Below are 21,460 nucleotides of genomic sequence, written 5' to 3'. Positions count from 1 at the left end.
TGACTGTAGCTCTACATTTATTTGAAACTATTATAAAATTTGTTAGAAACTAGTTAAAAAATGTATGCAAATAAACAATTGTGAAATATGCTTTATCAATAATAATGTGTAATTAGTCATAGGGTAATTGTTTACAATTACAGTTTCACCTCCAGTTTTGACGAAATTTGGAATATATATTATTTAGAACCAAGTTATTCGTTACAATTGAGATTTTTCATCAACTCCTTTCTCACAAGTTACATCCCTCTAAATTACACAGTACCCTCCAAATATTTTGTAATTTAACAGTGCATAACTGTAAAATACATTGTTTTACAAAGTAAATAACTTGAAAATTCAATTGATAGGTTAGGTTAGGTGATTCTGTGTACTGAACTTTGTACAATATAAACATAACCCTAATGCTTGCATTGCTCATCAACTTCATCTAATTAACCTTAAATATTAAATTGACCAATTCTTACGTCGAGTTCATAATTATATATCACAAACATTATTTAATCGAAAATAATGTATTTTGTACAAATTTAATGTTACTAACTCAACCTTGACCTAAACCTAACTAAACTCAGTTGAATTTCACTTAAACCAAGTTACTTACTCTGTAAATAATATATATTGCTGGTGCATTCCATTTTAATTCAACAAATGATCAATGCATCACTATTTTTGATTATATTTGGTATATAACTAACCTACCTTGTAGTGGCCAAAAAATATTTTTTATTAGTTTTCAGGCTATCAAATTGTGTTTGTAAAATGGCATAAGGGTTCTTGCTACCCCAAATATGACAATTATGATGAACGCAGTTAACACCACTGAACAAATACACATATATCACTTTATTTCTGTGTTGTGCAGCGGTAATACATGCATGAGTTGCACAGAGAGAATATCATCAAAGATTTTGGATTGGTAGGATTTCCAGCCACAGAAAATTTGCTTGAATGTTTTTGTGCTTATATACCACTTCATCACTGCCTTGATATTACTTCATATACTGCTGCATAGCAAGAACCATATTCTGTTAGTGAAGAAGAAATCTTAATTCAACACATTGAACGTAACCTGGGCATGTGTACCAGAAGAATCCTAGTTCTCCAACTAGCAAGTGTGTTCCTGCAATTTTTAAAAATTAGTTGTTTTTTATAATTTTTTACATTATTGATAAATTCTCATTTTAACTTTGTAAATGCAAATTCTTTTGTGCTTAATTTGCAGATGAAATTGTGTTCATCATTAGAGTAAAATATTATGACTAATGCATTTAAAAAAAAAAATTATTGATTTACTGTTGATGGTGCATTATACAAACTTTTCCCTAATCTTTTCAAGGAGTACCAGTTAATTTTGAGGAGTACCAAGTAGAGAGTTAATTTTATACAGTTCATTCATTTGAATGTGGTTGTGTTCAAATCTTTTATTTATATTGAATCTAGAGTAGGGAGGTCTTATGTTTTTGTACTGTTTTTGATTTTTTGGTTTCCCTTGTTGGAAAAGAGAAATTATTAAAGAGGTAGTTGGTTGAAAACATACAGTATTTATACATATAAAAAAAGCAAATCAATTTTAGTATTTAAAGGAAGATAATAGTACAAAGGCTTAGTTTATTTTAGTTCTTTTAGAACATATTATTCATTAGATCAGTAGTTATGATGATATGGATTCATTCATTTATTAGATGTTTCCATAGAGTGAGATAAGAGAAAATGGTTGTCAGATATGAAAAAACCACCCTTCTACCCAAAAATATCTCAATCTAATTAAAAGTGTTCCATTGTTTGCATATGGATGATAGTAACAAAGTTGATGCCATATTATATTTGTTTGTTAGAAATTACAGTATGAAGAACAAGCAGGTTGTCGGTTCATTGATGTCTATTAGTGCTTTAAATGATGATGAACTGAACATAATGATTGCCAACTGCCACTGAGGGGAAGCTCGGTCTGATTCCAATGAACGAGCTGGCTTTGCTGGAGATCAGCTCCTGCACTCACAACCCTTCTCTAGGACTACCTTTGTTTTCTGTAGAAGCTTTGTTTTCCCGACTATTTTTTTTATTAAAAATTTACCTCTTAATATAACAGGTTTTTCAAAAAGGATACAACCCTTAGATTAAGATAGAAGTCACACTTAGGTAAATTTTATTTCTCCCTACTTGTCAGTTGGCAACTATGTACTCAAGTTAACAGCTTGTAAAACTGTTGTAACATACTTATTATGCACAAGTGCTTTACCGTATAAATTCATCTATTGTGTTAAAGACTTATCGTGTTTAATATTGAGACTTATTGCACATATAAATTTTATAGACGAGTAAAAGGCGAGTTTCGGATAGAATTTTCCAATTCTCAGTTCTTAATAAGGTATTGCGTTCAATTAATAAATTTTGTGAGACTGGGAAGTGTACACAATTGGCAAAGCACAGGACGACTGTTACTGTTAAGGTAGAAGTTCTGGAGGATGTGAAAGAATGTTGTCTGACTTGCTTGCCCACTATGTCGCTCAGAAAGTTATCTTCAGGCTGTGCTTTCACTATCTACTGCTTTCAGGGCTACTAAAAAACTCGTGACAAAGGGTTATTGTATCTGTGTTGTTCAAGAACTGAAAGAAAGTAGACCGTGGAAATTGTTTACAGTTTTGTTCTTTTGTTGATGACAACTGTATTGAAATTTTGGATCGTGTTTATTTCAGTAATGAGGCATGGTTTCCCTCAGATAGCTACATTAAAGCCAAAACCTCCGGATATGTAGCGCTGAAAATCTTCACTCGTTTCATGGGTTACCATAACACACATGTTACACGTATGTAAAATTGGTGTTTGGTGTGCGATCTTGTGGCATCGTGTTATAACCCTTTATTTTTTGACAATCTGTAGACGGTATGGTTTATTGCAACTTAATTTCCATCAGATTTACATGAATGAGAATATTGGTTATAGCAGGGTAACGCAACGTGTCATACTGCTAATGAAATGACGGATATTTTTTAACGCTTGATAATTTTTTCGCCATAGTTTGATATCAAAAGTGTTGTGGCCTCCCAGATCTTACACCAGCAGACCTTAGTTTTTAAAAATAATCCTCATACATTTGACAACTTGAAAGCGAGATTTCAAACATTACTAAGCAAACATTCTGAAAAGTGGTTGCAAATGTTATGAAATGTGTATGAACCTGCATTGCAATCACAGGAAACCATTTTGAACATCTATTGCAAAGTTATTATAGGTAATTTTGAATATTGTTGTATGCCTTTTATTAACATTAATATTTTTGTAATAAATACATGTCAAAGTGGTTGCATCCTTTTTTAAACACCTGTTATTTTAACCAGGAAAATATTTATGTAACTATCAATATTTTGGTATTCTATTTCTGAAACGTTCAGCCAGAAGATTCTGGAGAAATTGCAAAGGATCTACATGCAATGGGCTTGAGTGGGAAAAAGATGATACCAGCTAATAGTTTAAAATAAATTAAAATATCAGCTTCTTCAATTTTGAACATTGAGTATGAGAGTTCCTTACAAGGTCAATAAGATAAGAACCCAGTTCAGAGCTATAGTAAATCATAAAACTACAGATAAGATTTTAATTGTAAAATCTACACAACACTGATGTTTTAATGAGTAATTTGATGCAGAAATTAAAAATAAAGCAAAGTTTGCATCTACCTCCACTAATGATAAAAAGTTTAATCTGGCAATCTTTTGTAATTTATAAGTTGCAATCTTTTCTAAGTTGCAACTTACTTATGACTATTGTGATTTGACATTAACAAAATTTTCTTTGTGTATTGACTGTTGACAAGTGGAGCTGTTGATTTTTTTAAGGCATTTTCATATTTTCTGTTAATTTAGATATTTTCTAATCTGTTAATTTTGATATTTCCCAGCCATGGCATGTTTTTTAATAGGAATATTCTTGTTTTTTATATTACAATATCAATTAGGCGTATCAGGAGATAAGATGTTGGTTAAGCTATCCTTGCTATTGTATTTTGGCTTTTTATTTCTTAACTTATCACTCCATTTTATAATCTATTTACCTTCTATTTTATAACTATAAATTGTTTATGTATGATGATTCTGTTTATGAAGTGATATATATGTTGCATGCTGTAGTGAAATTTTAACTGAGATCAAGGTAGCTTGGTGTACCATTTATAACATGTCCCTGTTATACAGCAATGCTTAATCACACACTGCTGCAGCAATCAAACAAAAAATTGCAGTACAGCCCAGACTAGTTGCTTGAACCACTCTAGACTATTGAGAGGTCAGTAGTTTAAAGGTGAAAACTTTCAAGTGTGTCATTTTGGGCATTTAAAGACGCATTCTTCAAATAAAATAAAAAATGAAGCAAAAGTATTTATATAAGCAAAAATGAACCCTCTGCAAATCTTGTTTTGGTATGACCGTGTACTCTCATGTCATGTTTTTTTCTGGAGATTACACTGTCTAGTTTTCATGTGGCTGTGTAATACTCATACATCTTATTTTACTGGATGTGAATAACATCAAAAAAAATAAATAAATAACTTTCAATGGTAACTTGAATTTTGCTCACAGAAAATAATTACTGGGTTTTTTATCCCTAGCTGGCATTTGGATTGGATTGACTACTAAGCCTGTATGCTGCTGCGGATGCCAATGTTTTTCTGATTTCAACAAATAAAACACTTCCACGCATGGTGGTCCATAGCTGTTGTTGTCCTGGCCTCATTAAGGTTTAGCCTACTGTTTTTTATATCATCATTGATGCGCTTGATCCATGTTTTCTTTGGAACTATTTGTTGGACTCTCCAACGGGCGGGTTGTTTATGCCAGAGGAGTTTGTATGGTAGTTGGTTTCCACTCATTCTGCAGATTTGGCCAAACCATTCCAGTCTGTTTTTGAATCTGTTCCTCGATTGTTGGCTACTGTTCACAGCAAAGGTGGATATCCTCATTTTTAATGCGATGAAGCGAGACTAATGATTTGGTGTAGGCATCGCATTTGGAACATTTAAAGTTTGCTCAGGTCTTTCTTAAATAATGTCCAGATTTCTGTTCCATACAATAAAATCGGCAGGATCAGGGTTTGGAAAAGACACACTTGGTTCATCAGCGAGATGTTGCTTTGTTTTCACAAACACCACTAAAGGGAAGCAAATGCAGCATTTGCTTGACCAATTTGACTGGATTTTCACTGTAGCTACTTTCTTCTGGACCAGTGAGCCCTAATATTTGAATTCTTGCACTTGTCCAATTTGCACACCATCCGGTTGGACAAGGGTGCATGAGCTTTCTGTTAGTACATGTGTCTTATTCACAGTGAGAGCGAGACAGATAGCGCTCTCCCTCTCTCTCTCTTGCTCTTGTACGTTTATATTCAGATATTTGAATTACTGTAACGTTTCAGCTATTTATACCATTTGCCATAAAGCAGATGGTATTTTTATTATTTTGAGATATATACTGTGATATATCTTTGTTTATTACAAGAAATATATCATGTTTGGCTGATAGCATAGAATTGTTTTTCGGCCAGAAAATACCAAAAAATCAGCTGCATAGTCTCAGATATATATTTTTTAGTAAGTTTTTAAATATGCTTTGATATATCCTTTATTTTCCTTAGTTACTAATACAACAGTTTACTGCTACCTATCCAAAATTATTGCATAATGTTTGACATGCTTAAAGTGAAGCCATGTAGCATTCCCTGATGATTAGGGACAGCTTAATAGATTGAACACAACTAAGTAGATGATTTACTAATTTTTAAGTTTTCACAATATAATTCATTTTTTTGACCGATTCAGTAACATAGTGTAATTTGTATTGTTGCCTGGTATTGGTGAAAATAATACATCAGGTATGTTAATAAATATTTGTACCTATGTTTACTGTGAAAAATTGGATTGTCCTTTCTGACATGTACTTTCATCTTTTGCATTTTCTTTACAATGTTCATTAATTTTAATAGTAATCTTTCATTATTTTTGTTTGCAAGAACATGTTTTTACATATTATTAGTGATTGCTTTGCTTTTCCTTATCTGTTTAGCCAGAAAATGTTTTGGCAACTTTCACTTGATTGAAAATGTGTGATTTTTATTATTTAGGGAATAGAAATTTCATACTTTGATTACAGAATTTCCAGTGATGTATTAATTAATAATAATAATAAATGAAAAAAAATCTTGCTTAAACAAAAATAGCATTAATCAACAACTTGATAGTATCTGCTCATTAGATACACTGCCATTAAATAATAGCAATATAAACATTAATATATTGTGATTAGATGTTAAAAAACCAGTGGTATGTTGTAATATATGTTTGGATTAATAGTCACCATCCTGACTCCTTAGGGAGAAGATACCCCCACCTTGTTGTGATTCTGATTTCTACATCACCTCTGTTCCTAACCCTAATGAGCCAGCCTGACAGTACACCATAGTACAGTACAGCTTATTGACTGAGGGTCAGCAAAACAAGTCAAGACCGATTACATATTGGATTCATCAGCTAGACCTCTTTCAGGATGCTACTGATGCAAAACCTACCTCAGTAGATAATTTTATCAGCGGTTTATTTTATCAGCTTTCACATTTCCTTAGGCTTCTTCAGACATGAATAATTTATCAACCATTTGTGGATGTGTGAACCCTGTGCCTAATTAGGCGCAGAATAAAGATTTATGATAAATGAAACTGTATAAAAAGAAACTCTTGAACAAGAGCAAAAAACCATTTTTCCTTCCTACTGGGCTTGAACAAGTTATGGTTGTAAATTTTTTAATTGCAACTACCTTTTTCATAAGTCTCATGATTTAAATTTCCTTCAAGGCTATAAGTATTCTGCAATATTATGAGCTTCATATGAAAACTAGCTAATTCCACAAGAATAGACAAAGTTACAGTATGTAACATTTACAGAGCGGCTTCCCAAAGTCTTTCTCTTAACATCAACATGCAAGTCCAAATGCCCATATGTTTTCCCAAAGCATATCCACATGCTTCTTTTTCTTTCTCTCAGTACCCTTCAGATTCTTCAGGTATTCATAAAATAACATTCTTTTTTCTGATGTGATTAAAATAAATTTTACTTCAACGGTTTTAACTTCTATCTTTTTTTTTCTTCAGTCATTTTACTGGTTTGATGCAGCTCTCCAAGATTCCCTATTTAGTGCTAGTCGTTTCATTTTGGTATATACCATCCCCTATATCATACATCCCTAACAGTTATACGTATTCTAAACGTTGCCTGCCTGCACAATTTTTTCCTTCTACCAGTCCCTCCAATATTAAAACAACTATTCCAGGATGCCTTAATATGTGGCCTATAAGTCTGGCTTTTCTTTTAACTATATTTTTCCTAATTCTTCTTTCTTCATCAATTTGCCACGCCTTTTCATTTGTCACTTTATCCTCCCATCTGATTTTTAACATTCTCCTGTAACACCGCATTTCAAAAGCTTTTAATCTTTCTTCTCAGGTACCCAGGTTGTTCCAAGTTTCACTTCCATATAAAGCTACACTCCAAACATACACTTTCAAAAATCTTTTCCCGACATTTAAATTAATTTTTGATGTAAACAAATTATATTTCTGACTGAAGGCTTGTTTTGCCTGTGCTATTCGGCATTTTATATTGCTCCTGCTTCATCTATCTTTAGTAATTCTACTTGCCAAATAACAAAATTCTTCTCTTCATAATCTTCTCTTCCTATTTTTACATTCAGTAATACATCTTCGTTATTTCTACTACATTTCATTATTTTGTTTTGTTGTTTGTATTCATGCAGTTGTTCTTGAGTAGGACTTCTTCCATGCCGTTCATTGTTCTTCTAAATCTTTTTTGCTCTCAGCTAGAATTACTATATGAGCAAATCATAGCATCTTTATCTTTTCACCTTGTACTGTTACTCTGGATCTAAATTGTTCTTAAAAAGTAATGGGGGATAGGGAACATCCTTGACACTTTTTTTTTATTACGGCTTCTTTTTTATGTTTTTTATGTTAATAATAATAATTATTACTGTTGCTGTTTGGTTCCTGTAAATGTTAGCAAAGAGGTCCCCTCTTTCATTCCTTTTGCCCAGCCCGTATTCACCCACTATTTCCTTCCTTGCCTTTCCCAATGCTTGCATTCCAATCTCCAACTATTATTAAATATTCATCCCCTTTCAATTGCTTCATCAATTTCTTTGTCTGCACACTCTACCTCATCATCATGGGTGCTTGTAGGCATATAGAAATTAATAATGTCGGTTTAGGTTTTTTATTTTATCTATTACAATGATTCTATCACTAGGCATTTTGAAATGCCCTACCCTCTTCTCCCTACCTTCTTGTTCATTAACCTACTGCCTGCCTGCCCAAGCTGAGATAACTAAAATCACCTGACCAAAAGTCGTTTTCTTCTTCCAACTGAACTTCAGTAATTCCTACTATATCTACATTTATCCTACACATTTCCTCTTTAAATTTTGACTTCTAACATTCCACGCTCCGACTCGAATGTTAATTTTTTAATTTTCTGGTGACCCCTTTCCTAGTAGTCCCCTATCTGGAGATCCAAACAGGAGACTAGTTTACCTCTGGAATATTTTACCAAGGAAGGTGCCTCCATCTTTGTTAAATGAAAATGCAGAGTTACATTTTTTGGAAAAATAATAATATAATAAAAAAAAATAAAAATAAAAAGCTGCTCAGTTCATATTTGATTATAAAGAATTATATGTTATACTGTGATTGTGTTACAGCATATGGAAAATCAGGAATTTGGTTATGATGCCATTAAAAATCTTAAAGTGTATCTAATAAAGGGAACTGCTATGATTGTTAAAAGTGTTGCTACTAGTTGTAAGGGACCTCAGACTGCTACTACTAAATTGTTCGTCGGTAATCTATCTGATAAAACTAAAGCACCACAAGTGACAGCTTTGTTTGCTAAATATGGCATTGTGGTTGAATGTGATATATTGCACAACTATGGTTTTGTGGTAAGTAAATATATATTTATTTTAATTTTGAGCTTAAATTAAGTATCATATTTCCTGAGCTTTGACTCCTGCCAAGTGGACTTCCTGGACCACTATAAATCTCATTCTGTGTGATATCCTACTGCATCAACCACAGGAATGTTATCCATCTCTTACATTGTGTCAAGTACCCGGTTTATCTGAGCGCCTTGATTGCAGACTTTGTCATACTTAATCTAGATTACAGCAAATCAGTATTTCATTTCATTGCAGTAGAACAGTCCATTTGCTATTCATTAGACAAATAAAGCACCATACTATATCTATCCAGGTTTTTTTTCTTTCTGTGTTATGCACATTAGTAATCATGCAATTGCTTCTAAGGGAGATATTTTGGGTTACCCATGGGTCAAAATATTCTTTGTTTTAAATAGCATTTTTAAGTTTAAGGATGCTTTGATTATGGTGGTGGTGGTGGTGAATTTATTAGAATAAATTTAGAAATTAACTTTAGAAATTGCATTGTCATTCTAGTTTTTAATTTGCATTCTAGCATTATATCAAATGATGTCAACAACTGTGTCAAAAGATTAAATGGGTGTGTTGTAAATGGAAAAAGGATCAGAGTTAACTTGTCAACGAGCAGAAAGTGTCACCGACCTGCTATGGGTGATCTTGAACTTCAGGTATAGTATAGTTTTGAAATACAGTCAAACTATTTCTGATAGTCAACCTATCTGTAATCTAAAATTGTTTTTAAGACATAAATGGTTCCAAAAAAATATTTACTTTAATCTTTATTGTAAAAGGTAAAATTCTTTAATAGGTCGAAACCAGTTTTCACCACGTGAAACTAAGTGTAAATTTCTACTAACGTAGTGTAAATAAACCAAACACTATAAATCTTTCATTGCAAATTTTACTTACTTATATTTCTGTTATCAAAGTTATGTAAAACGTTCATTACAATCTATTTGTGATTTATAAAACTTGTTATTACGGTTATAAATTATTTTTCTTTTGGTCGTATTGATACTTGTTTTAAGTTTCTGAATTGGAAAGACATGTTTAATTAATTGTTAATTAATATTAAAAGTTTCTTACTCTCTGTTACTCTTTACTCTCTCTCTGTTACTTACTATATATATATATGTTACTATATAATTACTATAGAATTCATCTTCATCTTTCTAGCTACTAATCACTTCTTCCACTTCAAGCTTTTAAATTAAGAGTGGTACAATCTGGCAGGGTAATGTTTCCTCTTACTATATCCAATCCTGAAATTTAAAGCAATTTGACTGTGATTATTATATTCTCTTAACATTAAATAAAAAAACGACTATCCTGGAAAGTATTGTCATTTTGTAGAATTTATTTAATTCATTTGTTTTATTAAATCCTCAATTGATTAACAGTAAAGTTATTTTACTGTTCATTAACGCCACCTCTGTTATGTATGCTTTTAGTTTTACAAAGTTTTTTTCCTCCTTTTATTTTGTGTTTTGACTTTTGTTAAATTTGTCAGAATTTAATTTTTTTATTGTTCTAATAATTTTCTTAAGTTTATTTTTATACTCTTACTGCTCCTATTGAGTGGAAGTTGAGTTTATAGTTGCATTTTCCCTCCACAGAAATGTCTCGTTTGTTGATTTAACTAAGAAAAAAATCATTTTTTTAAAAGAAATTTACCTTTTAAAAAGGAGTTTGGACTAAATAATTTAAAATTAAATTCAGCTGTAGAACTAGCATATGTAGTGTTGCTGCCTTTTTAGTGCAGCAGGTCTACTATTTTGTATACTGTAGTCTACTAGTGTATTCAGTGCATATGTAACAATGGTGAAAAAGAGGTCTGTGCTATTATTTAATAACAAATGTGTAAAGTTAGCTGCAGTTGAAAGCCATTTGCGAAGTGTATTCTTCAGTAAGATTTCAGTTAGCTAGAAACTGGAAATCCATTTGTCACATTGTAAAGTTTATGAAGAGTTGGGTATAATGGTACAAATGTACAGCGTGTATGGAAATGAACTGAAGTTATGATAAAGACTGAAGTGGCTGGCTGTCTAGATAGTAATGAATTAGCTAAGAAGATTGATGATATTTTTTTGTCGGTCTTATGCACTTAAAGAAATCTTAGTAATGGTTAGGGTATAAGTTTTGTGCCTACTGGGTTTTGAAATTTTCACAAGCCAGTAAAAATTTTCAGTCCAGTATTACAGGATTGAAATGAAGGTGAAATTAATATGGGCAGTGAGACACGGCCCATAAATAAATTTAAATTTTGAAGGTAGGCCAAATTTTAAGGTTTTTACTTAGTTGTTAGTTGGTAGTTCAAAAAATCAATATTTTGTAAATTGAGATAGTATTATATTTTGTCTTGTTTATTTATCTTATATTATAAGGATTCATTTTTATTTATTCTGTTTATTTTAAAGTGGAATTTTCTAATCAAAAGATTGACAAATTGTACTGAAAACAGTGTTACATGATATTGAAAGTTGTTCAGTAATTATTTTTCATTCGATGTTTAGAATTTTATTTTCTATTGTTTTATATCTGTATAAATAAGTTTTTCTTCACTTTCATTTTTCGAGGCATAACATACATTGTAAATAGTATATTTATTTCATCATTACTGTTTAATGCTAATTAGTCATTTATTAAAGAAATTTTGATAAACAGAGTGATTCAAAATTGCAAATCAGTCTCTTGGAAGATGATTCCATAGCCAAAAATAGGAAAAATGTTCATATAAACGTAGGCTAGAAAATTGTTCATTAGTGGGTTTTGGCTTGCAAAAAATTTAGCTCTGCTTTTTGTTCGCTCTGTGAAATTAAACAATTTTACTAAAATTCTTACAATACAAATCTAGGGATAATTTTGGTGCTTCCTTATGTTTTTTATCTAAGAAATTGAATAAAGTGGTCCCATACCTCTGTCCTGCTTAGGTTTTAAGAAGGTAGAACACAAAACCGTTTTGTCAGAAAATAGACATTTTTGGGTTGGAATAAAATAACTTTGTTTATATATTTATATAGGATTTTTGGTTTGTAAGAAAAAACCTTCAGAAATTCAGAGGATGTTATGTTCCAAAGTTATATTATGTTCCCAACATATACAAAATCTGCCATTTTGTATTTTAAACATATAAATTGAGCGGTTAATTGTATTAAGCTGAAAACTGCTAGAGTACCTAGAAGTTCTCTAGGTACAAATGTTAATGTGTAATGAAAGAAAAAAATGGGTTTTTCATTTGAACCTACAAATTATGGCTCCAAAAACTTTTTAATTAATATATTTACAACCACTGGTTTATTTAAATGTTGTTAAAAAAAAAATGTTAAGCCTCTCATGACAAAGAAAATAACACCTTATTTATTCAAATCCATTCATAAATAACAAAGTTAAAACAAACTTTGATGAAGTAACTTTCTCGAAGTAAGTCACTAGTTTAAAAAACCAGTTTTCATTTCATTCTGAATAAAATTAAATAACTTGAAGCAATCTCAACTGGGATAATTTTATTAATGTTATATAATAAATTATAATAATCTAATATATTGAAAATATTGTAGTACAGTAAGATCGTATTGAAACCATAAAAATGTATAATAATAAATAATATTAATATTGAAAAATAATTTACATTAAAACAGAGGTTGTAATTTGTAAAGGCAAATAAAAACTAATACCCAGTTTGTCTTTTGCTATTGATCAGGTGAATACATTGATCTGTGTTGTAAAAGTTTACACACGTCAACAAAAAAAAAAATAATTGAACTTGATAAAAGTAGGTGAATCAGAATGTATTTTTTATGCTGATTCTTAAAATGAAATTTTTATTCTACATCGCCCTGAGATTTTTAATTATGACTCTTTAAAATAACTTCTTAAGGGACTAATCAACCTTGATATTTTGCAAAAAGTTTTTTCATAAAATTTTTCCATTGATTTTCATACTTGTGTACTTCTTAATCTTGTGATAAGATTCATTTTTTAAATTAATATTTCAAGGACAAAAAATAATTACTGATCAGAAACAGTCAAAAGATCTGGTAAAAACAGTAAAAAACAGATTTTTGAAGTCTAATTTTTGATCTAGGATAAGACAGGTGGTTTAATTAAAATAATTTAAAGATTGTTTCTTTATGAATTAGTTTAGCATCCAGTTACTGTTCTGCATCTGTTTGTTTACTGTATTGGATAGCAAAACATATTGTTTTTTGTCGAAAATAGCAAAATTTCTTCTTTATTGTGAATGTTAATAGTGTATTGTGTAATTCGAGGTCTTTCCTTTCTAATTCGTGGTCAATTATTAGTGCGTTAGTAAATTAGGTTAACCCACTCCACGGGGTTAGTCTACTGGTGAACTCATCACAAATCACCTGATTTCAAAGTCAAGAATTAAAGGTTCAAATCCTTATAATGGACCTTTTATATGGATACATATTATCCTCATTCATCCTCTGAAGTAATACCTTATGGTGGTTCCAGAGGCTAAACTGAAAACGAAAGTAGTCAAGTTAGGTTATGTTTGGTAGGCATGTTTTCTTTTTTTTGGTCCTCATGTGTTTTCAAATGTAACTGCCAACCACAATTACCAAACTAAATATTTGTTGTAGTTTATTTACAGATTTAGTTTTTCATCTAACATATCAGTAGGTTTTTGGTAGTAGTACAGTTGCTCTTTCATTATGGGTCAAAAACAATCGACCAAAAAAGAAAAGAATACTTATAATTCTGAGAAAAATAAACCACAATGGTGTAGAGAAATTTTGTCAAATAATTCCCCACCAAACTTTTCACAATCGCATGTAATTTATTCAGCTTGTAAATTTAATTTGAATCCAGTCTTTGTTAGCTTGTTGCTAACAAAAATTTAGATGTTGCTATTAGCTATGATGGTACATGGCATAAGAGAGGGTACATCAAATTATGGAGTTTGGTGTATGTTAATTGATTAATAATTAACATAATATAATTAGTGTTAACACTATGCTATAGTGTTACACTATTGTCAAAGTTGTGCCGTAACTAAAAATCAGTTAGGAGAAAACAGGCCTGAGTTTTTCTTCTAAGTATAAGGGGCATCAGCCTGAATGTATCCAAAATTATGATGGGTAGTCCCCAAATATGGAGACTGTTGCTGCAGAGATTCTGTGGAAGCTGTTTTTTTCCTATAAGTTACGGTAATCCACTGTTGTTGGCGAATCTTCAGTTTGAATGTGTATGGTAGCAAAACTAAATTAAAAAAAAAACAGGCATGTACATCTGACTACAGCTCTGAGAAAATTAATAAAAACTTGTGCTCAAAAAGTAACATAGCTGGTAAAACCTATGGGAACTTAAAAGAAAGCAATGTTATTAAATTAACAAGATTTTATAAAACTGCAGTTTTTTCAAATATTAGTAAGGACGTGAAACAGGTAATAATGGCTACCTTACACCTCTGCCTCCACTGAACAAGAACCAAAGCGCATGAAATGTTTGTAGGCAATGAGAGTAGGTGTTTCTACATGAGTCTTGGCTAATGGTGAAAAACCCGGAAGTCATAATGACAATATCGACACACCACTCAACACAATAGTTTTTAAGATATGTTGCCCCAATATATCAGATTAGTTGATCTCATTGTTGGAATGATATACCCAAGGGCGCACACAATGTCAGTGAAAAATCTTAAAATGTAATTTAGTAATGTGGATACTAGTTTCATTTTTAGTCATTTCTAGTTTATTTTTTATGTAATTTTTTTTTTAATACAGGTAGAAATTAAAAAAATATACTATAGTTTATACATTATCCCTACATTCAAAAAAAAAAAATCATTAGACCTGGTGAAAAAGTAACATATGATGTTCTGAAATTATAAGAGTTGTTGAAATTTTTCTGGTGAGTAATATGCTTGTACAATAGGAATTATTTACCAAGGTTACAGGTGTTTTGCATTGAAGGAAATTTTTTTTTAATTTGGGTGTATTACTCCCTGACATAATAGAATACAAAAATAATAATTACAGTAAAATTCGTACCTTTATTTATAGACATTTATGTTTTTCATTTCTTTTTTCTTATTTTCTTTTTGTGTTGAGTGAATTCTCTTTTTATCAAGCAACAAGTCATTCATCATAGATTCATCCCATCTGCCTTGATAATGTTGTTCCATCTGCAATATATCATGGTGGAACCTTCTCCAAGTGTAAAAGGAAATATCCAGAATGTAAAAAAAGAATTTTCAATGACATTCTGTAGCCTAAATTTTTGTAGTTCACTAAGAGTGAATTTGGCTTCACTTAATTGTGAAAAACTCTCAGTTAAATATTTAAACCCACTTCCATCTTTATCTAATGCTTTTACAAAATCCTCAAGTCTATGTAAAGAGGTTGTAAAATAATAGTGTGCTTTGACAAGGGGGATATTGACAACATTCTCCTTTCGTGAGGTAAACTGATTTATTTTTGGCCAGTCTTTAACTGTGTAACGTTTATCTCCAGCCAGACCACCACACAAACACAAGAAATATATATTTTATAAAGAGAATGAGAAGCCATATCACTTAGGTCAGCAATGAATTCGCCATGAGTTTTAAAATTTTTGATATTTTTCTTGTTTCTTTCATTTCTACAGCATGTGCTACTGGTATAGAAGAAAACTTATTCGAGTAATGCAACAACACTGCCTTTAAGATTCTTTTTGATGAGTATAGATAAACACCAATCATGAATAACATATTCAATGTCCAGTTCAGACATTGGCCCCTTAATATCATAGCAGGAACAAATTAAACCATCTCTGCTAAAATATTTAACTAAATTTTTGTTTTGATTTCTGTATATTGAAATTTTAGTATCCTTGTTTAAAGATATGCGGGCAATGCTGCCGAGTCATTATGGAAAACTATAAAGAAAAAGATTGTGAGAGCTGATGTGACCTTCAAAGGGTAGGTCGATTAGAAGTTTTTCACCCACATAAAGGACTTTATTGGTGAGATCATGTACCGAGATGTGCAAGTGATTTAGGGGATAAAACTTCAGTGTTGGTTATGTAGTGATGTACGAGATAAAACCTCAGTGTTGGTTATGTCCCTCAGGCTGGCTCTTTGCAGTACCCAGAAGACAACCATGGAGCTGCTAGTGGATGCTGCATGCTGCTCGTCAGCTCCACACTATTGGCAGGATCCAAATCTGGTAAGCCAGTTGCCATGTCACCGGAAGGAGGAAGAATCCAAATGTTTTAGATGCTGGGATACAAGCCATCTTGCCTGTAAACTGCAAGAGGCCTGACCAATCAGCACTTTTTGTCGAAGTGCAAAGAAATACAAAATGTGCAGCCTGGGAAGTTGAGCTACAGGACTGGTAGTAAAGAGTGCCATAAAAGTAAATGAAAATCTTCCAAATCAATACAAACAGGAGCTGGAGAGTCTATGATTTGGTATCAGAGATTGCAAGAAAGGAAAAACCAGACTTCATGCTCTGCAACGAGCTAAGTATAGCATTGGCCACTGAGAGTGAGTGGGTCTGTGATGCTGACAGCAGCACCACCATTATCAAGGACTCTAGTGTCTTGCAGATAATTTGCCGTGGCAGAGGTTCAGGCTGTGCCTCATTGTCACACACTAGATATCCACTCATGCTTATAAAATTATAGTCACACATCCTGCCTTACCTGATAAATTTTTTTTATCCTTTGTGTTTCACAAGTTTGAGGAATAACTAATCAAAGTTAAAGGCCATTGAATTTATAGTTAATGTAATCTATTTAAATTACAGCTGTTTCATAATGTATCATTTTCATTTATTTTGTTTTGTATTTCAGTTCTGATTCAGTTTGAATACATTTTTTTTTTTGTAAGTTTGACTTCTTTAGTTTTTATTTAAAAAAAAAATAAAGATAATAAAAATATACTTGTCTTAAATATTATTTGCAATAAAGTTTTAAAATAAATAAAACTTAAACAAGACTCTATCTCAAAAATATTTTTTTTTAAAAAGCACCAAAAATTTTATACTGTTTTCAATTATAAATTAAAACCATCAAGTATTGCTCAGCTTGTACAGGACTTTTCTTGCCTTCATTTTATATGTCAGGATATTTTATCATGTCCTTACTATTAATGTCTAAAAATAGTGTGAGGAACTGATAAATTAAAATTATTTGTTGTAGGCAAAAAAATATTTAGACAATATTAATAAAGAACTGCAGAGAATTGAAAATACATTAAAAGATTTGAATGACAGTTATGTAGAAGCAATGAGAGAACGTCAGATTTTACAAGAGGAAACAGAAATTATGCAAAGACGTCTTATTGCTGCTGATAAATTAATAACTGGACTTAGCTCTGAAAATAAACGGTAATTTTTTGTTTCTTAAATTAATATTGCTCTTATAATGTCAACATCTAATTTATCATCAACATAATGATAATGGGTAGGCATTAAATCAGTTTTTATGTTCAGTTGTAACATTGTCTTGTGCAGTTAATAAATAAATAGATTTTTTATAATGTGGTAAGAAAAAAGGATCTATGCTACACATTATTGAAGTAAACTGGAGAACAAAAGAACATTTACAAAAAATTGATTTAAAATATAAAAGTAATGTCCATTTCAATTGTTAAAAAATAATAGATAATGGGAAAATGTTATACATAAAAGATTAAATAAATTAATAAGTAATGAGAAATAAAATAATGTTAATAATACTTTTGGCAAATAAGTAGAACCTACAAAACTATAAAATAAGCATTTCTTACATTGTTTTTAGAATGAGTGAAAAATACAAAATTTTACCTTAGCTGTGCATTCTTTACCAATTTTTTTACAAAATAATTCTCTAATCTAATTATCTCTGACCTAGTCCTCCTCGTATTTATTTTTATTTTTACCAGTTTGGTTCTACTCTTGGATAGCATTGTTTGTGAAGTTAGCAATGAGTGAAACATTGAAAACTCACTTACCATCAGTCATTATGCTGCTACCTGGTTTTGTATATTAGTTTACAATGATTAAATTTACCATCTCTTTGTTTTGTAGGTTTTTAAAAGGACTTTCTTGTTCTCTCTCTTAAGCCAAAACTTGCACTCATCAAAAACACATTTATCATTCTCAAATATACCTTCCAGTTTTTTGCTATTTTTTTGGAGCCTATAATTATATTATCAAAAAACCATTTAAAACTAAAAAAATAATGAGCACTAGAAATGATAAAATATTTTTACGTCTTTATTAGATATATTTTTAATAAAAAATTAAGCTAGAAAAATGAGCCACAGAACTTGCTCTAAACCCCAAAGATAAATGTCTGTTATTACGTTCAATTTTACTGACTTCTTATTTAGGATTGCTTTGAATAGCCTGTGCTTTTTACAAATTTTCATTGAATGTGGAGGTAAGTTCTACACATATGTACATCCCATCATAAAGTTTTCCCAAGCCTGGCACTCAGTGCCATTTATTTGCCAGCCTTATTCTACAGTATTCAAGTTAAAGGAGATCCCATAATCTACACATAATTATGCAACCTTGTTCAAAAACTATTGCTCAACAGAGTGGCAATACTTAAATGTACAGGCAAAATAACCAGTCCTCCCCATTCAGCTTCAGTCGTACCAACATCTTCCACATAAGTGGCCTCTTTTAACTTGAACACTGTTTTATTCACTTAGTTTAGTCTATAAAGAATAGTTTATTAGCAAACACTTGCATAATAATTTAAAGAAGGTGTTAAAAATGATATCCATCTACTTCTATGCACAACATGTTTGATTGTTGATTGATTGATGTTGATTGTTGATTGATGTTCAATTCCTGCAAGATGTGAGGACTGCTCTTATAAAAAATTTTTCTTTTACATAACCCCACAGAAAGAAGTCTAGACTAGTCAGATGAGGGGATCTTGATGGCCACAATCCTTTAGAAATGATTTTTCCACAGAAAACATTTTGTAGCATCTACATAGAAGGGCAAGCAATATGGCAAATGGTGCTGTCCAGTTGCAACCAACAGTCACGCTTATTCTCTTTCAGTAAGGCTAGGAACTGTTGGATAATTTCTTGGTAGAAGGCAGCATCCACAGTTTTTTTTTTTTCAAAAAACAGGTTTAATTTTCATCCCCTTGAAACCACACACCAATATACCTATTTTTTAGTGTAGGGGAGATTCAAAGAAAATGTGCAGGTTTTCAGTATCCCAAGTTCAGTAGTTCTGACAACTAACATACTCAACTAGATGAAACCATGCTTCATCTGTTAAAAACACTTGATTTAAAATCCCAGTGAAGCCTCTAATGAAGTTCATGAACCATTGATTGCCATGAACCCTTTTAGCATAATCGTATTAGTTAGCTCATGGAAAACCTTCTTCATTCAATATGGATAACATTTCAGCTTCTCTTCACTGCAGTGTGTGGGATGAACCTAGTAAAATGTTCTTTTCCCACGTAGTCTCTGCAAAGATTTATGAAGCGATCTTGTAACTGCTGCTTTAATGTCCTGTACGACCTGTGTCGAGCATGTTTCTGGTCTAATCTGATTTAAAAAACTTAACAAACTTCTGAATTACACTTGTCATTGGTGATTCCTTTCCAAATTTCTCCTGAACATTTGCTGACACACAACATAGATTTCTTCTCTAAATAAGTTTCCATAATGAATACAGGTTCTTCAACAGCTAACCATATTTTAATAAACACACAATTATGCAGCTTTGTTCAAAAAACCATTGCTCAACACAATACTTGTACAGACAATAATCAGTCCTCTCCATTCCAGCTTCAGTCATAATGTGTCTTCCACATTATTTTACTTATCTCACACCGATATGCATTTTAAGAAAAATATGTATTTAGTATAAACTACTGATTGATGGGGCCTTTTTTAAGTTGAACACTTTGTATAAGATTCCTGTAAACCTGTTAATGAAAGGTTATATATTTTTTGCGTAAAAAGATTGAATAAAAATTTTACTTAACACCTAAGGATGTTATACTTTCATCTTTAAAAGACTTAAAAACTCTTCAAATCAGTATAACTGAGTATAACAAATAAATTACTGAGAGTGGACAACCTTGAATTGGCTATGATCATTGGGCCTGCATGGTAGAGTTGAGCAAATGGTTTTTACTTTTTTTGTAATCCTTATAATTTAAAAATAAAAATCCTCCACTTTTAATTCCACTTTTTATTTTTTTTTTTAGGTGGTCAGAAGATCTTAAAAAATTACATATTGAACAAGAGCAAATTATTGGAAATTGTCTTTTATCAGCTGGATTTTTAACATATGCAGCACCATTTAGCTTTGAGTTTAGATATCAAATGATTTATAAAGATTGGATGACTAAAATATACAAATTAAGAATACCATTCACAAAGAGTTATCGTATTGAAAACCAGCTTGCTGATGATGTCAAGATTAGCAAGTATGTTATAACAACTAATTAGAAGTTAGGATTTAGAAAATTGTTATTCTGTAAAAAGTAGTATTCACATTACTCCACAAGTAATTATTTTTAACACTACCGCTTTGGCAGAGTGGTAGTGTCTCTGCTTTTAATCAAGAAGGTTATGGTTTGATTCCTGGTCAGACATTTTTTCAAACAATACCATACTTTATATTTCATATGTAACAGTAATTTTGGTGGTTAGTCTATTGTTTCTAAAAATTAATATTGCATGAGATCATAAATAACTTTACAAAGAGAAAGGTATACAAACAAAGGAACAAATCAGATGATTTATTACTTCCATACAAATCTTAAAGAATGTTATTATCTTAAATTAAAAAATTTATATATATAGAATTAATCACTTACCAAAAAATTCCTCAAAAATAATTGTCCATTTCTTCATGTGTTATAACTTTAGAAATAATCAGAAAATTGGAATCTGCACCAATAAAAATACTTAACGGGTATGGTACCGCATAAAAGTGAAGGAAATGATAAAAAAGAATAATTAGATCACTGGATGGGTGTTGTTAAAAAAAGTGTTTTATGACACTGGTATTACAAATGCCATTCCTGTAATGCCTGGCTAATTTAATAGTGAATAAGACCCTGTCATTAATTTTTCCAATTATGGTTACAGAGAATTCCCTGAAAAATTACATTGAAATTGGTTTATATTTATTCAAGCTACCACAGAACACATAAAATGCCAAATGAGTCAAGAATTTCACTTTATTTGTTTAATTAGCTTAAAATTAAAATATTCTATTATCCACATGTTTTAAATTAAATTAAAATAATTTAAAATAAAAATGAAATTAAAATTAAAAATAAATATTGGATTTAAAATAAAAATAAAATACCATTATTATTAGTACTGATGAAGTTTTAAAATTAACAGATTTATTGTTTACTTTTTTGTATAAGAAACCTTTAGAGTTTTTTTGCTCGCACTCATTTACTACGTTCTACATAGTATATGTATATTGTATTCATTGTCAATACCGTTAAACAAACTTGCTTGTTTTAGATATTGCAGA

At 31.0% G+C, this 21,460-nt stretch overlaps 1 protein-coding gene across 2 annotated transcripts; it reads left to right on the top strand.

Annotated features, from left to right (window-relative positions):
- Positions 1-8,807: 8,807 nt before the first annotated feature.
- Positions 8,808-20,310, top strand: LOC142333010 (RNA-binding protein lark-like). Of its 2 annotated transcripts, none has more exons than XM_075379779.1 (3): positions 8,808-8,999; positions 9,532-9,664; positions 20,172-20,310. In XM_075379779.1, the coding sequence occupies exons 1-3, from the start codon at positions 8,953-8,955 to the stop codon at positions 20,187-20,189; spliced, it is 198 nt and encodes a 65-aa protein (XP_075235894.1). In that variant the 5' UTR covers positions 8,808-8,952; the 3' UTR covers positions 20,190-20,310. The 2 variants fall into 2 exon arrangements, with proteins under 2 accessions (XP_075235894.1, XP_075235893.1); XM_075379778.1 differs by lacking the exon at positions 20,172-20,310 and adding an exon at positions 15,841-16,135.
- Positions 20,311-21,460: the final 1,150 nt, after the last annotated feature.

The sequence above is a fragment of the Lycorma delicatula genome, chromosome 12, assembly GCF_047948215.1.
Source record: "Lycorma delicatula isolate Av1 chromosome 12, ASM4794821v1, whole genome shotgun sequence".
NCBI lineage: Eukaryota > Metazoa > Arthropoda > Insecta > Hemiptera > Fulgoridae > Lycorma > Lycorma delicatula.
The sequence above is the reverse complement of the archived record's forward strand: the minus strand, read 5'-3'. Positions and strand labels throughout refer to the sequence as shown.

Bases quoted from the DNA above. Each gene is read 5' to 3' on its own strand.
- LOC142333010 (XM_075379778.1), top strand. From the start codon at position 8,953: ATGGCATTGTGGTTGAATGTGATATATTGCACAACTATGGTTTTGTG. The intron at 9,000-9,531 runs GTAAGTAAATAT...TTTGCATTCTAG, and splicing joins TGCACAACTATGGTTTTGTG to CATTATATCAAATGATGTCA. The intron at 9,665-15,840 runs GTATAGTATAGT...CCTTGTTTAAAG, and splicing joins TGGGTGATCTTGAACTTCAG to ATATGCGGGCAATGCTGCCG.